Here is a 21,050-nt window from a genome sequence, read left to right on the forward strand (position 1 = left end):
CGCAGGGGCGGGTTTCGGGGTCGGGAAGGGAGAGCGGGGAAAGCGGTTCCCCCTCTGCTCCGCTCGCCCCGCGCCCACCCCTTCGTCCCTCTAAGGCCAAACCTCGCGAGCCGCGCCCCGGTAGCGTCCGGAGCTCCCCCCAGGCTGTCTATGGCGACACAGGGCTGCCTGTCGCGGGGGGCCGGGCCGGCGGCGGCGCGCTCGCACCACCCTCCTCGATGCCTCCTTTTTTCCGACTCAGACCTCAGATCAGACGTGGCGACCCGCTGAATTTAAGCATATTACTAAGCAGAGGAAAAGAAACTAACCAGGATTCCCTCAGTAACGGCGAGTGAAGAGGGAAGAGCCCAGCGCCGAATCCCCGCCCGGCATGCGCAGACAGAAAAAAAAGGTGAAGAAAATAAATGCCGGATCTGTTTTGCCGGATGACACCGGAAAGACGGATCCGGCATTGCAATGCATTTTTCTCTGACTGATCAGGCATTTTTAAGACTGATCAGGATCCTGATCAGTCTTACAAATGCCATCAGTTGGCATACGTTTTGCCGAATCCAGCAGGCAGTTGCGGTGACGGAACTGCCTGACGGATTCCTCTGCTGCAAGTGTGAAAGTAGCCTAAAGCAATATATGACACAAGTCCACTGAGGCGAGAGACTAGCTGCAGCCATGTAAACACAGGCCGGAGGTGAGGACCAGAGTATTGGCACTGGAAATAGCAAGGGAGTCTGTGACAAATGTAGCTTCATTTTTTTAAATCATTATCTAATAGCTTTGGGCAGGTTTTTAAGCATAAGTTCACACATAGCAAATTCCTGTCTTTGGGTAACTGCACACATTGCGGATTATGTGCGTCTTTTCCGCATAGATTTTTATCCGCGTACTAGAGTACCAGCGAAGCGAATGAGATTTGACAAATCTCATGTACACTTTGTGTAATTTTTAAACTTGGAAATTCACCTGCGGTGTGGATCTTAAAATCCGCAGCATGCCACTTGTTTGTGCGATTCCACTCCTTCTATATAGCGGTTTTCCCCACTGACCTAAACGTAAGCAGAAAATCCACACCACAACCGCAATAAATACTGCAGATTTATGTGTGTTTTTTGTGCGGATGTCAATTGGATTTTCTGCATAAAATACACAACGTGGCCTTAAGCATCCATCCCATATATTTGAACTGAGTAAAAATCGTATTCAAATGCCGCAGAAACAACGCCATTCAGAAGTATGGCGCATGTACTTACCCACAAGAAGAGAGCATGTCTAGAGATATAAGAAAACGCAACTTTCTTGACCCATTAAGATAGGCCTAAAATGACCGAAAAGCACCACTATCTCATGTTCATTGTTTTTTGTTGGCCCTTACTTTGTATCGAGCGTGTTTAGAAACATGTCATGTACAATCTTCCTTTCTTCAGCTGTTGGAGCCATTTTTAGTAACGATGCTGTGCTGAATTCGACCCTTCTCACCTTGTTCACTAGGGGTAACATAAATGACAAGACTTAATAACTGAGCTGGCCAATATAGAAAGATAGTAGAGAAAAGTGGTAAAAGAACAAGCAGGCTCATACATTCTCCTTGGTGGAAAAGGCTTTCCTCTTCAGGACCATCAGGAACTAATGGATTGACAAATGCAGGTCTAAAATTGGGAAAAAATTATTATTATTTTCAGAATGTATAATCTGATTATCATCTATTACAAACTATCACAGAATTGGAAGAGTTTAAACTGTTCACGTGATCTATCTAATCCACCTATCTACTCAAAACTACCATTATGCACGCCAGTTAATGGGACCATGTCATCATAATAGTGCAGTGCAGTCTGCAGGCAGCATGTTATAGAATAGCACACTGACATATACTTTTCTGGGGAAAGAATACGGTAAGTATAACTTGTATTTCATTCATGAACATCTCTGCTAATTCTGAGTTAAAGGGGTTCTGCACTTTGTTTTAACTGATGATCTATCCTCTGGATAGATCATCAGCTTCTGATCGGCGGGGGTCCGACACCCGGGACCCCCGCCGATCAGCTGTTTGAGAAGACAGCAGCGCTCTAGTAGTGCAGCGGCCTTCTCACTGTTTACCGCAGGCCCAGTGACGTCACGACTAGTATCAACTAGCGTGGGCAGGGCTAAGCTCTGTTCACTTAAATGGAGCTTAGCCCCACCCACGCTAGTTGATACTAGTCCTGATATCAGTGGTCGGCACTAAAGAAGGCCGCGGCGCTACTGGAGCGCCGCTGCCTTCTCAAACAGCTGAGCGGCGGGGGGCCCGGGTGTCGGACCCCCGCATATCAGAAGCTGATGATCTATCCAGAGGATAGATCATCAGTTAAAACAAAGTGCAGAACCCCTTTAAGGAGTCATGTGGGCGGTCCTAATCAGTTATTCGAACAGCCTTCCTTGTGCAAGTGTGTATACAGAGACAGCTGTCAATCACTGATTAGGACCACCCACGTGACTCTGTAGCTCAGACTGAGCAGAGATTTAGATTACTAAATTACAAATTTACTGAACCCTTTCCCATAAAACCATACATCAATCTGCTCAGCTCCTCCTGCTCTATAACATGCTGCCTGCAGATTAAGCTGCATGTTCAATGTGACAGATTCCCTTCAAGTCATGAAAACAGATGTGGATGGAGATTTGGAGCAAAGAGCATGAACTGTTAGAACACAGAACGAGAAGTACTGTCATGGGGACGCTAGAGGTTAGGAGTTATAGTCACTGGACCTGCAAAACAGTGATAACCTGCCAAAGAGGTGAACTAACATTGTTTCCTATTATTTCCTAGTAATGTCCTCAAAACTGCCTAGAAACCACATTTTTCATGCATAAAATGAACTTATTTGCAGTCCTTTTTGAGGGGCAATCCCATGAAAAATGCCACTGCGGGGAGATATGCTATTGGACCTTTAATTAGTAGTTCTTCGCAATCTAAAATAAAAGTAGGAACTTCCTCAATGTATTTATAAGGTAAGAATATCGTTCCGAGAGCATATCACGTATAAACATACCTCTTGTTCTCTGGATCTCTGGCCACCATAACAAATGTTGCATCCAAAACTGGACTGTAAATGCCATTATGGAGCTTTAAAGAGGAATAAATAAGGATGCTTTAATAATCTGGGTAGAACAGACAGAAATCACACACCCAAAATACACTTCCCTAATGAAACCACACTGGAGAACATTATGACTGGTGCTTTATGTGCCAGTATTAATCCATACTTCGTTGGGGTAAAATCTGTCAAATTTGGTATTTTTGGCTGTCCTTACATCAGAAAATTGAAAATGGCTGCTCTAATAATCTTTGTAGAACAGACGAACAGCACACACCCAAAATATACTGCCCCACTAAAAGGGCAGTGGGGGGGGGGGGGGGGGGATTTATTAAGAATGATGCTTCATATGCCAGTATTAATCCATATTTCTTTGGAGTAAAATGCCCAAATTTGACACCTATTTGGCTGTCGTTAGATCTGCACCAATTTTTGCCATGATAGTCAATCGGTCCACTGGAGGCCTGTCCTCTTCCACCAAGATCTACCAATTTTTCTCATCTCTCCAAACAGTGATACAGGCAAGAAATTGATAGCACAGATATTGCATACATCACAATTTGTGACTTTTCTACGCCATAAATAAATGCATGCAACCATTGATAAATTCCTCCCTATATGTCCACCGACAAGACACTTGTAAGGGTAAATAAGACAAACTACTCTATATCTACATTTAAAAAGCACACACCAGAGACCCGCGGTTCCTCTGGGAGCTGGGGTGTGGATATGTACTACTTCTGTGGCCCCAGTAGATATGCCAGTGTGATCAGCTTGTCATGATGTAGACACTGCTTGCCACTCGTGATGAGCACTCTTGTCATTAGTTTGCAAACAGTTCAGCCAGTGAATCTGTCATGAATACAAACAAGAACTATACCATGAAGGAATCTTTTCCAGTTCACCTCTTGTAGACTAACACTGCAACATGTAGATTCAAATCATACAAGTTCCTTATGCTTCTCAAACTGAAGAAGACAGGAGTTGTCCACCATATCTGACGCAAAACAGGCTTACTCAACTACTGGAAAGCTCCCCTGCATCCTGTTCTGCCATACTATTCTAGTTTGCTAATGGCCAGGGACATGTTGGCTTAAAGGGGTTATCCAGTATCTACAACAGCCCCCCCATGTGCCGGGCCCCTCCATGGGAATATACTTATCCTGCTCCCTGCGCCGCTCCTAGTCCCCGCACCGCTGCTGCTGCTCCTCCATTCTGCCTTCTGCCATTGGTAGCTCCCCCCCCGACACCGGATGTTTTCATTTGTGTATAGGGAGAAGCAGCAACGGCGGTGCGGGAACCAGGAGCGGTGCAGGGAGCGGGGTAAGTATATTACCTGTGAGGGGCCCGGCACAAAACTATTCCAGTGCCATCTCCTAGTGGAGGAACATGCCAAGCATTTATGTGATAGAATTCCTGAATATGTTTCAGTGACTATTGCTTAGTATATTACTATTGTAGCCTAGCAGTGGCAAACTTTGCTCTTATTGTAGAAAACTGGCTTTCTGGTAGGGGCCTGCAATGCAGCACTTACAACCCCACCCACCTGCGATGGGCAATGCCTGCAGAAACGTGAGGCAATACCTCAAATTTGTGTGGCCATTGGTCTCCATGGGTAGGCAGGGTTGTGGTCACCACAATGGGGGCACCTGGTGGCAGCCCATCTGAAATTTAAAGGTTTAGAGACTTGTGAGTTATATATTTATAAAAACAGTTCTAGGGAGGGAAGAGGGGTACAGTTTCCCGGAGAAGAACATAATCTCTCTCTATCGTCTCTGGAATGTTTCTGCATCGGTTTAATTTTTTTTTTTTTATTATAAGCATATCCAAATGAACCTCAAGTCTCACATACCTGTAACATGTGCATTTTAACTTCCATTGAGGTCTTTCCAACCCAAGACACATGGCCTGTAAACTTGATATCACAATCAGGAGAAATAATCTGCTTACGAAGATCTGAAATAGATTGCCAGGAAGAGGAATCCAGAACATGTTATATTATTGTATATTATTATATTGACAAAAAGAAATAACGCACAGATAGACGTGTCAGATTGCTGCTGCATCAAAAGGGCTCTCAGAGACTACTTTTGGGTAGTGTACCTCTTGGTGAGAGATCGTTGACTGCTAGACATGTCTCTATGATGCACTCAAAGAGATTTTGCCCAGTTGACAGACTTTGAGGGGGGGGGGGGGGGGGTGCATCATTTAAATGAGAGAAGCAGGATGGTCATTTCGCCAAATTTACTGCCATCTAGGATGTTCTGACCTAGATGTTAGAAAGTGTTGGGAACAGTTGTTACATGAGGACATGTACACAAGGCGAACAGGCACCAGACAATCCACCAGACCACCAGTAGAAAGGATATTTTGATCCAACGACAACTCCCACAGTTTCGTTCCCCACCATCCAGACACAGGCAAGGCTACTTTCACACTCGTGTTTTGGGTGGATGCGTCATGGATCTGCGAAAACGGATCCATTAGAATAATACAATCGCATGCATCCGTCATGAACGGATCAGTTTGTATTATTTTTAACATAGCCAAGACGTTTTCTATTGTGCCAGATTGTGTCAGAGAAAACGGATCCGTCCCCATTGACTTACATTCTGTGCCAGGATGCATTTGGCTCAGTTTCGTCAAGCGAACAGCAAAACGCTGCAGGCAGCGTTTTGGTGTCCGCCTCCAAAGCGGAACAGAGTCAAAGTGATGCATTCTGAGCAGATCCTTTTCCATTCAGAATGCATTAGGGCAAAACGGATCCATTTTGGACCGCTTGTGAGAGCCCTGAACAGATATCACAAACGGAAAAGCCAAAACGCCAGTGTGAAAGTAGCCTAACATCTTCATCACAAACACATGAAGATGATAGCATGGTGGAGGATCCGTACCAACAGTTAAGCATGGTGGAGGATCCGTAATGATGTGGGGTTGCTTTGCTGTGTCTGCTACTTGAGGCCTTGACCGTAGAGAAGAGATTTTAGAGCGAAATGTCCTACCGAGTGTAAGAAAACTTGGTTTGAGTCGAAGATCATGGGTCCTCCAGCAAGACAAGGACCCAAAGCACGCATTCAAAAGTACACAAAAATGGTTGAAAAAGAAAAAAATATGTACTGTTTTTAAATGGCCAGCAATAAGTCCTGACCTCAATCCCATAGAAAATCTTTAGGGTGAGATGAAATCTGCCATTGGGGAAAAAAAAAACTGCAAACATTCAAGAGCTTGAACTAACTGCAAAGGAAGAGTGTGAGAAAATACCAGATGAGAAGTGCGAGAAGCTTATAGATAGCTACAAGAAATGTTTGGAGGCAACCAAGTATTAATTAGGGGGGGCTTTATTGCTGCGCATGCTCTTTATTCTGTTTCTTCTTTGAAATTACAACATGTAATTTGAACAACAATAGTTTATTGTTGTATTACTGTGGCCCACTAATTAAAAAATCATGAGGCCAACGTACAGCGTAGTCTATCCTTATAGTGTCCCATAATGCCATACGGGGTTGACCCACAGCGGAAATGTTAAGTCCGTTCAATTATGTGTTCTATTGAGATATCACCTGCTAATTTGCAGCTGATGATTGCCACTGGATTCTCCATTGACGTACGTTATTGTTCTTATCGTACTATTTCTGTACTTAATGTATGACCATAATACATTTGATATTGAATTTATGTTTGCTATATCAAGATGCTTTTATGATGATGAAAACACTTTTCAATAAAGCATTTGAAACATAAAAAATCATGAGGATATAACTTTGGAACATTTCCATCTATTTCTGAAGATATTGTACAGTCTATGAAAAAAAAATAAGAAAAAAAAATGAAGGGGTGCCAATAATGTTGAGCAGCACTGTACGTCAAAATAAGCATAGAAGCGTTTTGTGAACATACCCTTATGGTGTCAAAACTTTCAGTTTAACATAAACCTCACATTTCATACAACATTTTCAATGAAGTTTGCCACAGGTAAAACAATTTGTCACCAAAGTGTAGTATTCTAGAGGGCAGAAACAATAGCATTAAAGGGAACTGGTCACCTCCTAAATGCATGTAAACCCGCCAGAAGTACCTCAGGGTAAGGCCTCTTTTACACGGGCGTCATGTTTTTGGCCCAGATAAGATGCAGGCGGGTTTTTGCACTCGCGTGAGGAAAATCGCCATGTTTGGTACCCAAACCCGAGCTTCTTCACAGAAGTTCAGGTTTGGGTCCAGTGTTGTGTAGATTGTATTATTTTCCTTTATAACATGGTTATAAAGGGAAAATAATAGCATTCTTAAAACAGAATGCATAGTACAATAGGGCTGGAGGGGTTAAAAAAAATAAAAAAAATAATTTAACTCACCTTAATCCACTTGTTTGCGCAGCCTGGCTTCTCTTCTGTCTTCATCTTTGCTGTGCAGTAGGAATAGGACCTGTGATGACGTCACTGCGCTCATCACATGGTCTATCACATAATCCATCACCATGGTGATGGATCACGTGACGGACCATGTGATGAGCGCAGTGACATCACCACAGGTCATTTTCCTCACAGATGAAGACAGAAGAGAAGCTAGGCTGCGCGAACAAGTGGATTAATAAGAGTTACATTATTATTATTTATTTTTTTAACCCCTCCAGCCCTATTGTACTACGCATTCTGTATTAAGAATGCTATTATTTTCCCTTATAACCATGTTATAAGGGAAAATAATAATAATCGGGTCCCCATCCCAATCGTCTCCTAGCAACCGTGCGTGAAAATCGCACCACATCCGCACTTGCTTGCGGATGCTTGCGATTTTCACGCAGCCCCATTCACTTTCAACGCAAAAGTGATGCGTGAAAATCACCGCTCATGTACACAGCCCCATTGAAATGAATGGGTCCGGATTCAGTATGGGTGCAATGCGTTATTACACCCGCGTGGAAAACTCGCCCGTGTGAAAGGGGCCTTATACTTTTCATCCTGCAGTTCAATGCTGTATAAGGTCAGAATGATATTTTATGCCCCAACATGGGATCACGCAGTAAAACAGGGGGCACCGCACATTCGCGAGACATGGGAAAGCGAAGCCGAATTGCGGGCTGTAACTCAAAGGCAAGAGGGGGCGTGGTTAACTTGACTTCAAGGACGGAGGCCGCTGCCCCCTTGACTTCAAGCTGACATGCAAATTAGCGTGGACTGAGGATAAAAGATCGTTTTCTGACCTTATGCATTATCGGACTGCAGGATGAAAAGTATGACACTGCGGGCTACCCTGAGGTACTGCTGGCGGGTTTACATGCATTTAGGAGGTGACAGGTTCCCTTTAATTGCAATAAAGTAAGCAATAAAGTAAAATAGGATGAACATTTTTTAGTTTATTCAAGCTTTCATCTGTCTTTCTTACCTATCTTGTCCACCAGAGCAGTGACTATTGACAGAGGAGACATATTACGTGACTCTGACTTTGTGTGAGTATAACAGATGAGAACTAGAACAAAAAGAGAATAAACCATTATGATTTTCAGTATAAAAAAAATGAACAATCACTAAAAGTCCCTGGACCTTTGATCTTTCAAAACAGCAATATTGCAAATTAAATCTTGTATTACAAATCTATTTCTACAGAGGCTTCAGTTGGCTTTGGGAGACAAAGAGGAGGGGGATGCAGCTGCAGTTTCTCAGTGTGTGTCTGCGAGGCTGCATGCTGTCAAAGGGGACGGTATGCAGAAGGTGGGGACTTCCAATTGGCCCAGGGAACACCGCACACCAGGAAGAGAATGCCCACTAACTAAGCATGCAAAGAGAGAAGACGTGTATCTACTAATAGCATTTGACCATTATTTCCAGCCTGAAGTCTTTTGTAAATTTCAGTCTGTGGATAGGCCAGCGATCAGTTCTACTCCATATTCTCCCTAAAACGGCAGCTATTGAAGAACAAATAGCCCACTGGTACAGGTGGTCAGTAAGACATACATGTCCTAAACCTCCACAGGGTCCATTACAAGAATTCTACATGTAATATCAAGAGCTGATTACAATGTAAAGTACCTCCAAGGCTGTCCAGGTCTTCAAGGATTCTCCCAAACCTACAGTACAAACACAACATCAGAGGTCAAACTTCAAATGTCTTAATGGTTCTTTAATATAAATATATATTTAAAACTCCAACAGGCTGTCTGGAAATTGCATCCCCTCCCCCTAGTCATGACCAGACCAGCCCCTTGCGGGTTTGTAAATTTGTTCTTGTTCAGCTGTTCAAATAATTTCTGCATGGGAAATAATAATTTTTTTGAGGGAAAGTACAGCCTCCTTCCATGCACTGCTAAGACCCAGAATTCGAGGGTTTGAATCCAGAAACTCCTGTGGCCCAGTCAGTAGCTCTTTTCAGTGATCTACTGGTGATTCTGGACATATCCTTTCCTTAATCTGATGGATAGTTTCTTGCCCAATTAGCTCCACAGTTGGACTTCCTATTTGCCACGTCCTCCTTGCCAGATTACTGTGCCTCCAGCCTCTATGTCTAGCTACTGCTCCCGAGCTTCTTACAAATTGTTGTTGTTTTTTATCTGTTAGTGAACTTGGACTAATACCTGACTACACCTCTGCCTCGCACTACAACTATTGCCATTCATACGTTACCGAACTTGCACTGTTATTTGATTACGACTTACTTCAGGAAACTCCAGTCATCTGGATTGTCACAGCCACTAGACGCCTAACACACTTTCCAGATCTTGACGATTCCACATATCAGGTGAGTAATTGTGTGAATACTATTACACAGAATCTTCTCCAGATATTCAGTGATCATGCGATCGTCAGGATGGGAGCAGGAAACATCATGGCCACTTCTTGAACTATGTTTTGTTTGCAGCACTCTAAAAGGCAGGGACAGTAATAAACTGCCTCTGCCTTCTCTAGATCTAGTCTAACTGTCTCTTATAGCTGGCTTCCCTCACCTGCAGCCACAGACTCAGCTAGGACATTTACAAATGTCATCTTATGTGAGTTTTTTTTTTTTATGTCATGTCTAGACCAGTTGGACATTTTAAGATGTTTGGTGGTCCCCAAAAATTAACATTACATGTACAGTACAGACCAAAAGTTTGGACACACCTTCTCATTCAAAGAGTTTTCTTTATTTTCATGACTATGAAAATTGTTGATTCACACTGAAGGCATCAAAACTATGAATTAACACGTGGAATTATATACATAACAAAAAAGTGTGAAATAACTGAAAATATGTCATATTCTAGGTTTTTCAAAGTAGCCACCTTTTGCTTTGATTACTGCTTTGCACACGCTTGGCATTCTCTTGATGAGCTTCAAGAGGTAGTCACCTGAAATAGTCTTCCAACAGTCTTGAAGGAGTTCCCAGAGATGCTTAGCACTTGTTGGCCCTTTTGCCTCCACTCTGCGGTCCAGCTCACCCCAAACCATCTCGATTGGGTTCAGGTCCGGTGACTGGAGGCCAGGTCATCTGGCGCAGCACCCCATCACTCTCCTTCATGGTCAAATAGCCCTTACACAGCCTGGAGGTGTGTTTGGGGTCATTGTCCTGTTGAAAAATAAATGATGGTCCAACTAAACGCAAACCGGATGGAATAGCATGCCGCTGCAAGATGCTGTGGTAGCCATGCTGGTTCAGTATACCTTCAATTTTGAAAAAATCCCCAACAGTGTCACAAGCAAAGCACCCCCACACCATTACACCTCCTCCTCCATGCTTCACGGTGGGAACCAGGCATGTAGAGTCCATCCGTTCACCTTTTCTGCGTCGCACAAAGACACGGTGGTTGGAACCAAAGATCTCAAATTTGCACTCATCCGACCAAAGCACAGATTTCCACCGGTCTAATGTCCATTCCTTGTGTTCTTTAGCCCAAACAAGTCTCTTCTGCTTGTTGCCTGTCCTTAGCAGTGGTTTCCTAGCAGATATTCTACCATGAAGGCCTGATTCACACAGTCTCCTCTTAACAGTTGTTCTAGAGATGTGTCTGCTGCTAGAACTCTGTGTGGCATTGACCTGGTCTCTAATCTGAGCTGCTGTTAACCTGCGATTTCTGAGGCTGGTGACTCGGATGAACTTATCCTCCGCAGCAGAGTTGACTCTTGGTCTTCCTTTCCTGGGACGGTCCGCATGTGAGCCAGTTTCTTTGTAGCGCTTGATGGTTTTTGTGACTGCACTTGGGGACACTTTCAAAGTTTTCTCAATTTTTCGGACTGACTGACCTTCATTTCTTAAAGTAATGATGGCCACTCGTCTTTCTTTACTTAGCTGCTTTTTTCTTGCCATAATACAAATTCTAACAGTCTATTCAGTAGGACTATCAGCTGTGTATCCACCTGACTTCTCCACAACGCAACTGATGGTCACAACCCCATTTATAAGGCAAGAAATCCCACTTATTAAACCTGACAGGGCACACCTGTGAAGTGAAAACCATTTCAGGTGACTACCTATTGAAGCTCAACAAGAGAATGCCAAGAGTGTGAAAAGCAGTAATCAAAGCAAAAGGTGGCTACTTTGAAGAACCTAGAATATGACATATTTTCAGTTGTTTCACACTTTTTTGTTATGTATATAATTCCACGTGATAATTCATAGTTTTGATGCCTTCAGTGTGAATCTACAATTTTCATAGTCATGAAAATAAAGAAAACTCTTTGAATGGACTTTTGAATGCACTTTTGGTCTGTACTGTAAGTATTTCAGAATTCTCACCGGACATTGTTGTATACATTCAGGTACTTTTCTCTCAGCTGTGGTTCGCTACCAAGCGGCAACATAACCTCAATGTAACTGTCCTTCATCCTACGAGTAGGGAGATCTTCTTGCTTCTTGGCCAGAAGAGATTGTAGAGTCTTCCTTTCCTCCATGGCTTGTACATGATCTCTAACATGATCCAAAAAACATAGACAAAAATAAACACCATGAGAGCTATTGGAATTCTGGCTGTACAAGAAAATGTCAATATATTACAAGTGAGAGACAAAATTCTGAGATATCATCGAGGTCATACATGGGGAATCTGGAACAGAAGCATAACCCAATCTCTGCTTTCATTTAATAAAAAAAATCAGAATCAGAATACTGATCCTAATTCCAGTAAGGCCACCTTCACACTAGCGTTTTAGTTTTCCGGTATTGAGATCTGTCATAGGGGCTCAATACCGGAAACAAACGCTTCAGTTTTGTCCCCATTCATTGTCAATGGGGACAATACTTTCCATAAAAATATATTGAGACGTGGGAATCTCGAGCAAGACTCAGTATAATGCGGTGATTTAATACCTCCAGTTTGTAGAGGCTCCAACTATTTCCCTCAGTTTATTACGCACTGAAAAAGAATGAGATGGACATCATTACTAGAGAGGACAAAAGACTAGCGCACAGCGACAGGCAAGACCAACAGAAATGAAAAACCGGACAGAAGAGACAGACAGTACTTAGACAGTCCCACCTGCTAACCTCTGTAGAAACTCTATCCAGAAGTAAAGCCAGGATGCAGACCTTATGTGTATTAATGGGAGTTAATTTTTGGGTGTATGTCCTATTTCTGGACTTTTTGTGCTGTTTTATTTTCAGATTTACATCAATTACCAAAAAAATAAATTCATTGGAAAACTGCACATGAAACTGTCATGTCTAGTGTGACTGAGCCCTTATTATGAACCCTGCAGGTAAATGGAAACAAGCCAGTAACATGGAAGTTGTCAGAGATCTGGCAGATTTTATGGTCACGTGGATCAATCTTCTCGAATGAAGTCAGCTGACAAGAGAATAGGATGCTACCCTTTATTTACAACACTAAGGAATCTCAAGAAACCAGAAAAAGATAAGGATCTAAGCAGGAACACAAAAAGTGAGACATGAGCAGATGAGAACCACAGCACTGGAGACCAGAAGTAGGATAAGGATGCAGATATACAACGTAAAACCTTCGCTGAAGCTGGGCATGAACATAGGATACGTGCAGCGATGCATTTTGCTGACTGGATTGCACATTGCAGACACCTGTACAAGTCTGGGTTATACAGGAATCCGTGAGGTCCCTAATAAATACAATTTTGGCCTCCAGGCAGCAACGTGGCTTGGCAACTCAGGGCATGGCTAAATGGTGACAAATCCAGATCTCATGCTCATGTGGAGATTGAGGGGATCAAGTGCCCGAGGTGCCTTCTATGTCCATCACTTTTCTGCACATTTGAAAGATTTGTGCTGGACTAGAAAAAACATGGCTATTTTATTTTAGAAGCAGTGTTATACCCATCCATGGGTTGTGTCGGGTATTGCCACGTAGGTCCATGTGCGGTAGAACTGCAATACCACACCAAACCTGTGGACAGTTGTGGCTCTGTTTTTGGAAGACAACAGCCATGTTTTTTCTAAGGCTACTTTCACACTCGCGTTTGGTGCGGATCCGTCATGGATCTGCACAAACGCTTCCGTTCAGATAATACGTTCAGAACGGATCAGTTTCTATTATCTGTAACATAGCCAAAACGGATCCGTCTTGAACACCATTGAAAGTCAATGGCGGACGGATCAGTTTTATATTGTGCCATATTGTGTCATAGAAAACAGATCCGTCCCCATTGACTTACATTGTGTTCCAGGACGGATCCGTTTGGCTCAGTTTCGGAGGCAAATGCATTATTGTGCATGGGAGAGCCCTGAACGGATCTCACAAACGAAAAGCCAAAACGCCAGTGTGAAAGTAGCCTAATCTAAAATAATCCATTGGGTGCATCCATGGCATACAGGTCCATCGGGTGTTTATTAGTGGTGCTCAATATTTTATTTTTCACTAAAGGGGTTGTGTCGCAAAGCATATTCTACATTTTTCCACCCAGCACCTAGTTCGGAATACTTTTGCAATTACATTTAATTAAAAGTTTAGTATAGCCACTGAGTTATTCAATAAAATGTATCCATATAGCGCCACCTGCTAATTGTCCTTTTCCTTATTTTTTTGTCCGTCTCACTGAACTGGTCGAACGCGCTCAGTTTAAATCCACCTGTCACCAGCCATACGTTCTGTTAGAAGCAGTTACAGGGAGAGAGCTGCAGCAGAAAGAACACGCCCCCTGAGCTGCCAGACTGAAGATAATCCAGCAGAGCAATTGGGGCAGTGAATGGGGAAATATCTGGTTCCATGTGAGGTACAGGGCTGGTTCTAGCTTTGTTAGAAAAGTATTATCCTGTACTATATGATGTCTGATTTTATTTATTTTACGTCAATCATGGCATAAAATGGCCTTCACACATGTTGTGGCTAAGATCGCAGTGTACAGCTGCAGTATCGTAGCTCGTTAATGAGAATGAGGGCACAAGATGACGCACCCACAACCAGACAGGCACAAGAAACCCCAAACTGCTGGATTTCTTAAGACTGCTGAGCTGCAATAACTTGGGAGAGCAATGCAACCCCATTAACTTTAAAACATCCCTGTCCCCTCTCCTGACATGTCCGTTTGCAACTATTTGCATCCTCCATGTAATAATTCTTAAGCATCTATTTTTATGACTCTATGTTGTGCCATTCCTTTATTATTCCTGCTAGTTATGAATGAATTACTAGCAGTTGGCAGTGAAGGTCCAGATGGGTGTTACCAGCTGGGGGGAAGGTGTCCCTGCACAGTTTGACATTATCCAATCAGTGCTGTGTCAGACTGTGCAGGACACCCCCATCCCTCCATCTGGATCTTTACTGCAAAATGCTAGCAATTAATTCATAACTTCTATAATGCAGCCTAGGCAGGGTGCTGACTCTACCTAAATACATCAGTCCTGTATGGAGACTTACTGGAAGTACAGGGTAATGAAGACTTATTGGCAATGCTCTATGGGAAACGAATATGCAAAGGGGTATCTGCCGCTTGCGAGATGGTTGTCTTTCTGGGGAGATGCCTCTTTGCAATATTCCTTTTTAGGGTACTTTCACACTAGCATTTTTTTTTTCCGTCTTAGGGGCTCTATACCGGAAAAGAACTGATCAGTTTCATCCCCATGCATTCTGAATGGAGAGAAATCCGTTCAGGATGCATCAGGATGTCGTCAGTTCAGTTACTGAACAGTGTTTTGGACGGAGGAAATACCGCAGCATGATCTCCGTCAAAAATTCCGGATCAGTTGCCGGAATGCCAGAATCAGCATTATTTATATTGAAATGTATTAGTGCCATATCCAGCTTTAAAAATACTGCAATGCCGGATCCGTCCTAAAAAGGTGGAAAAAAAAAATAGATAACGGATCCATTTCTCCGGATGACATCCAGAGAGAAGGATCCGTTCTTGCAATGCATTTGTAAGACGGATCTGCATCCGGATCCGTCTACAAATGCTGTCCATTTGCATTTCTGGCAATGGAACTGCTTGCCGGATCACTCTGCCGCAAGTGTGGAAGTAGCCTTATATGAAGCATTGCCAATAAGTGTCCATACCCTGGAGTGATTCCAGTAAGGCTACTTTCACACTAGTGTTTTAGTTTTCCGGTATTGAGATCAGTCATGGGGGCTCAATACCGGAAAAAAATGCTTCACTTTTGTCCGCATTCATTGTCAATGGGGACAAAACTGAACTAAATAGAACGGAATGCTCCAAAATGCATTCCGTTCTGTTTAGTTGCGTTCCCGTACCGAAGAGCAAACCGCAACATGTTATAGCTTGCTTTCCGTCCTCGGATGCGGAGCAAGACGGATCCAGCATGACCCCCAATTCAAGTCAATGGGGACGGATCAGTTTTCTCTGCCACAATAGAAAACTGATCCGTCCTCCATTGACTTTTAATGGTGTTCAAGACGGATCCGTCTTGGCTAGGTTAAAGATAATACAACTGGATCCGTTCATAACGGATGCAGATGGTTGTATTATTAGTAACAGAGGCGTTTTTGCTGAACCCTGCCAGATCCAGTTAATACAACTAGTGTAAAAGTAGCCTACGTCTCTACATAGGACTGGTCTCTATAAGGAGAACGAGCACCCTGCCAAAGCCGCTTTCATGGCATCGCACTGAGAAACTCTGTACTGACGAGGGGCAAGCACCCTGAAACAGCTGTCTATGGATGGATATCTGGCTTGGCTATATTCCCTTGTCAATTGTCAAGGCTTGTGGAAAAGTTGGATTTTGACTCATAGGGAGCCCCTTCCAATAGGTGACGCTGGTGAGATGGTTCTCTTTATTGGGAGATATCTCTTTGCATAACTTCTACAACAGGGGTGGGGAACCTCCAGCCCGCGGGCCGTAAGCGGCCGGCGGGACCATTTCATGTGGCCCCTGCCAGAACATATTGATAGGGGTCTGATCTGAGGCTGGGGGGCCTATTGGAGGTCTGATCTGAGGCTGGGGGCCTATTGGGGGTCTGATCTGAGGCTGAGGGGTCTGATCTGAGCCTGGGGATCTGATGGGGGCTGATCTAAGGCTAGGGTGGGTCTGATCTAAGGCTAGGGTGGGTCTGATGGGGGTCTGATCTAAGGCTAGAGTGGGTCTGATGGGGGTCTGATCTAAGGTTGGGAGGTCTGATGGGGGTGTGATCTGAGGCTGGGGGTCTAATGAGGGTCTGATCTGAGGGTGATGTAGGCTGGGGGGTCTGATAGGAGGCTGATGGAGGTGGGGGGCAGATCTGAGGCTGAGAAAGGGACAAAGGCAGGGACAGTGGCAAGAAGAGTGAACGTTGGCTGAACCCCTCTCTGGACCCCTCTGGGTTTAGCCTGTCTGCCATTAATGCCAAATAAAGAACTAAAAAATTTAACTGCTATATGTGGTCAAAATGGCACCTGTACTATTTGTGATATATAGCTTGGTGCCATTTTGTGCTGCAAAAATACATCGCTCTAGATTTTTTTAATTGAAGCACAATTTCTGTAACTTACTCCCAAGTCACTTATATGTTTGACCAAATATAGCAGTCACATTTTTAAGGTGAGAATTTTGTATGGCCCCCGAACTATGTTACAAATATCCAAATGGCCCCTGGCAGCAAAAAGGTTCCCCACCCCTGTTCTAGAAAGAATAAAGGAATGGCACATCATAGAGTCATAAGAAATAAGAATAGATGCTCCTGAAATGTTATTACATGGGGAATGCAGTAAGTTACTGAGGCAGACATGTCAGGAGTGGTGACAGATCCTGTTTAATTCTACTGCAATGTACAGTATAAGGGTCCATTCACACGACCGTATCTGTTTTAGTGGACAGCAAATTGTGGATCTGCAAAACACGGATACTGGACGTGTGCGTTCTGCATTTTGCGGATCGAAACATTCTGTCCTATGATAGAAATACCTATTCTTGTCTGCAAAACGGACATGAATAGGACATGTCCTATCTTTTTTTTGCGGGGCCACGGAACGGAGGTGCGGATGCAGACAGCAAACGGTGTGCTGTTTGCATCTTTTGTGGCTCCATTGAAATGAATGGCAAAATTGCAGAATGTTTGCAGAAGGAAAAATACGGTCATGTGAAGGGGCCCTAACTGTAATGCTGTGATCTTTGGCTGCACAACGAGTGGAGTGTAGCCCCAGCTGTACGCTACTAAAGGATTTGTTAGCACTGATCAGTAACTGATCAATGGACACGTACGCTTCCTGGAATATAACCTGAGAGCCGCCAATTTTATGTCCTTTTCTCCTTTTGCAGAATACTGCAGAAGACATAGACAGTTATTTGTATGGAGAACAGAGGTCGGTTTCCGCCACCTCATAAGGTGCATTGTGCACAAGCCCCAGCCTAATTCTGTCCCTGGTAAATACCAGAATAGTACACGATTTTATGGGCTGTAAAAGGAGGATTTTGTTTTATGGTTTCGTTTTAGGATTTTATTGTTTAAATTAAATTAAATGTAATCAAATTGGAAGAACACAATTGTTTTAGGCCGGTTCTGCACTTGCGTTGTGGCTTTCTGATTTTGAGATCTGGCAGAGGATCTCAAAACCGGAATTAAACGGATCCGTATCATTTTATGCAATCTGATTGTATTAAATCTAAAATGAACAAACTGGATCTGGTATGAAAATCCTTGTAAGTCAATGGTTGCCAAATCATTTTTTTTTCGCTAACAAAAAAAACTGCAGCTTGCAGCGGTTTTGTGTCCGGTCAAAAAAACGCAACAAAACGGAACAGAATGCATCCCGATCATTGACAATGAATAGAGGCTAAACTGATCTGTTTTGGCCCTGTCTTGAGCTCCTCTGCTGGATCTCAAAACCGGAAAGCCACAACGCAAGTGTGAAACAGGCCTTAGTTGACCAGTAGACTGTGGGTCACTATCCCAGTCTATTGACTATGTTCAAGTGTCTCTGCAGTCCAGAACAAAATACACAGGAGAGGTTTAAAGCAAGGGGAGCTGCTAAGAACATGCATGAGATTACCACAAACCATTATTCACATGGACTGGTATGCATCCTGTAAAGGAAGACAAGTTTATACAAACAAACAATGTACGCAAAGGAAGCAACACACATCATATGCATCAGATGTCCTGCCCCGCCCCTCGTACTCTGCCCTGCCCCTCGTACTCTGCCCTGCCCCTCGTACTCTGCCCTGCCCCTCGTACTCTGCCCTGCCCCGCGTACTCTGCCCTGCCCCGCGTACTCTGCCCTGCCCCGCGTACTCTGCCCTGCCCCGCGTACTCTGCCCTGCCCCGCGTACTCTGCCCTGCCCCGCGTACTCTGCCCTGCCCCGCGTACTCTGCCCTGCCCCGCGTACTCTGATACCGTGCGGTGCTGTCTTTGCTCCCTGGTTTTGCAGAAGATCTCATCCATTTTTATAGTGTTCAAACTGGTTGAAGGGCCTTGAAGCCAACTAATCCAATGGTCAGAACCAGTGCCCAATTAAAAAACACTCAGCTGTCCTCAGTCCAAATGTCCCCAAACTGTTGCCCCATTTCCAGCCACTTCCCAGAAAGTGGCTTGATCCCATAACTGCTGTGGCCAATCACTAGCCTCAGTGGTCCAATGTGATAAAGCGGCGTTCCATTAGCAGCGATGTGCTGTTTTAGCACATGTGAACGCAGAGGCCGGTGATGGGACCAAGCCACTTCCAGCGGCACAGAAACTGAGGACAGATGTTTTGGGCACAGGTTAGGGGAAGTTTACATCACCGTTATGTTTCCGTAAGTTCTGATCCGTCAGAAGAACGGAAAAAAACGTATCCTGTGCATCTGTTATGCACATTCGCCATCCATTTTATGCAGACAAGACTAATAAATAACGGACCCGTAACGGAAAGGGCTCTAACGGAAACAAACTGACACTTCTTTGCCACCATTGAAAGGAATGGCATTTGAGACGGGTCCGTTCTATTCCGTTATTTTGAACAAAAATAACAGAAAAGTATAAGGGTACATTCACAAGACCATGTGCCATGTTTTGCGGTACACAAATTGTGAATCCAAAAAACACGGATACCGGCCGTGGGCGTTCTGCATTTTGCGGACAGGGCAGGCGCTATATAGAAAATGCCTATTCTTTTCCGCAATTGCAGACAAGAATAGGCCATACTCTATATTGCGGAATGGATGCGGACCCATCCATACGGTCGTGTGAATGTAGCCTAATGGAACACAAAATGGGTTTGTTGGCTCATAGGCCGGACACCTCCTTTGAAGACGACCTTGTCAGCAGTTTAAAAAATGGAAACTTAATACCGCTTGTTCTCGGAGTACTTTTCTTTTTTTTAAGGTTGCTGCGACCCCTTGGTTCCCGACATATGGGTCTGTAATTTCTGCCGCCCCACAGGCTAATAGCACGTGGGACTACACCGCTTTAGAGACTTGAATGTACTATACCTTGGGAGAAGAGAGGTTAAAGAGGTCCTGTCACCAGCTGAAAAAATGGAAACTGTGTATTATTTCTGCCACCCTTTATGCTAATACAAACCACATAATATTAGCATAAAGGGTGGCAGAAATAATACACAGTTTCCATTTTTTCAGCTGGTGACAGGACCTCTTTAACCTCCTATGTACAGTTAAAAGGGTTACCCTCTACTTTAATATTGACGGCCTATGCTCCTACACTCGCTCTCCTGCTGTTCTGCCGTAGCTCCAGCACTGGAACTACACAGCTCCATCATTTTCCATAGTAGACGGAACTGGTTACTGTAGCACTGCTGCAACCAGGTCGGTCCACTACAGAAATAGATGGAGCTGTGTAGTTCTGGAGATGACTTCTAGTACCACTGTAGAAAATCTGAGTACTTGGAGTATATAAAAGACCACAACATGCCCTCATGCTTAGGCCACACTGACATACACCTGGATGTGGCTTCTATCTACTAGAGGATGACCCCCGCTCACAGTACAATGTGCTATTCAGGGTACCAAAAAAAAAAACTAAAAAGAAAACGGAGAAGTCAGCGTGCCGCTCCAGGAACTCGTGATGCGCTAGCGTGTACATGTGTGGAAATGATGAACATATGTCCTTAGATGTATATGTGTCATTTAGTACACATGCAACCTGATCGAGATACATACACTGCTAATACACTAAGTACATTATACTACATGCAGCGCCAGCTATAACTGAACGCTCTCACCATGAACGGGACATGTTAACATGTTAATTTAGTAAAATTACATTCTGTTATGAAAATGCTCGCGTTGTGAGATATTCTGTTTATGTCATTTTAATGATGCCCCCTGTTAAAATGTATAGTAATGGGTACTGAGGTGGTCACACATGCTCAGTTCCAGCCTTAAACTGCTGCCAGCCCTATTTACTGTTAGAAGGTGTGACAGTTACAGGGAGAGAGATGCAGCAGACAGGACACGCCCACTGAGCTGCCGGCCTGAGAAAAATCTAGTAGAGTAATCGAGAAATGCATGGGATAAGCTCTGGATCCATGTGAGGTACAGGGCTGGTTCTAGCTTTGTTAGAAAGAGACTGTCATGTACTATATGAGGTCTCCTTTTCCGGGTCCTTTCTTTTCCCCCGAGGGAGAGTTGAGAGGCCTTCATACACATTACATGGTTGGCCGTTCCTGCCAAAATTGGCAGGTTCA

General features: G+C 43.9%; 1 protein-coding gene across 2 annotated transcripts in view; it reads right to left on the reverse strand.

The window, feature by feature from the left end:
- The window catches only part of ACOT9 (acyl-CoA thioesterase 9), a 47,485-nt gene that overhangs the window by 18,320 nt on the left and 8,115 nt on the right, over positions 1 to 21,050 (reverse strand). The window contains exons 3-11 of one of the 2 annotated variants that reach the window (XM_044283948.1): positions 18,426 to 18,452; positions 12,342 to 12,387; positions 11,772 to 11,942; positions 9,092 to 9,129; positions 8,448 to 8,531; positions 4,921 to 5,024; positions 3,024 to 3,097; positions 1,573 to 1,640; positions 1,367 to 1,478 (exon numbers count right to left, since the gene is read on the reverse strand). In XM_044283948.1, the coding sequence (XP_044139883.1) occupies positions 1,367 to 1,478; positions 1,573 to 1,640; positions 3,024 to 3,097; positions 4,921 to 5,024; positions 8,448 to 8,531; positions 9,092 to 9,129; positions 11,772 to 11,942; positions 12,342 to 12,387; positions 18,426 to 18,452 (724 nt within the window). The remainder of the gene's footprint in view (positions 1 to 1,366; positions 1,479 to 1,572; positions 1,641 to 3,023; positions 3,098 to 4,920; positions 5,025 to 8,447; positions 8,532 to 9,091; positions 9,130 to 11,771; positions 11,943 to 12,341; positions 12,388 to 18,425; positions 18,453 to 21,050) is intronic. The other variant, XM_044283949.1, reaches the window with a different exon arrangement.

This window comes from Bufo gargarizans, chromosome 3 (genome assembly GCF_014858855.1).
Source record: "Bufo gargarizans isolate SCDJY-AF-19 chromosome 3, ASM1485885v1, whole genome shotgun sequence".
Lineage (NCBI taxonomy): Eukaryota > Metazoa > Chordata > Amphibia > Anura > Bufonidae > Bufo > Bufo gargarizans.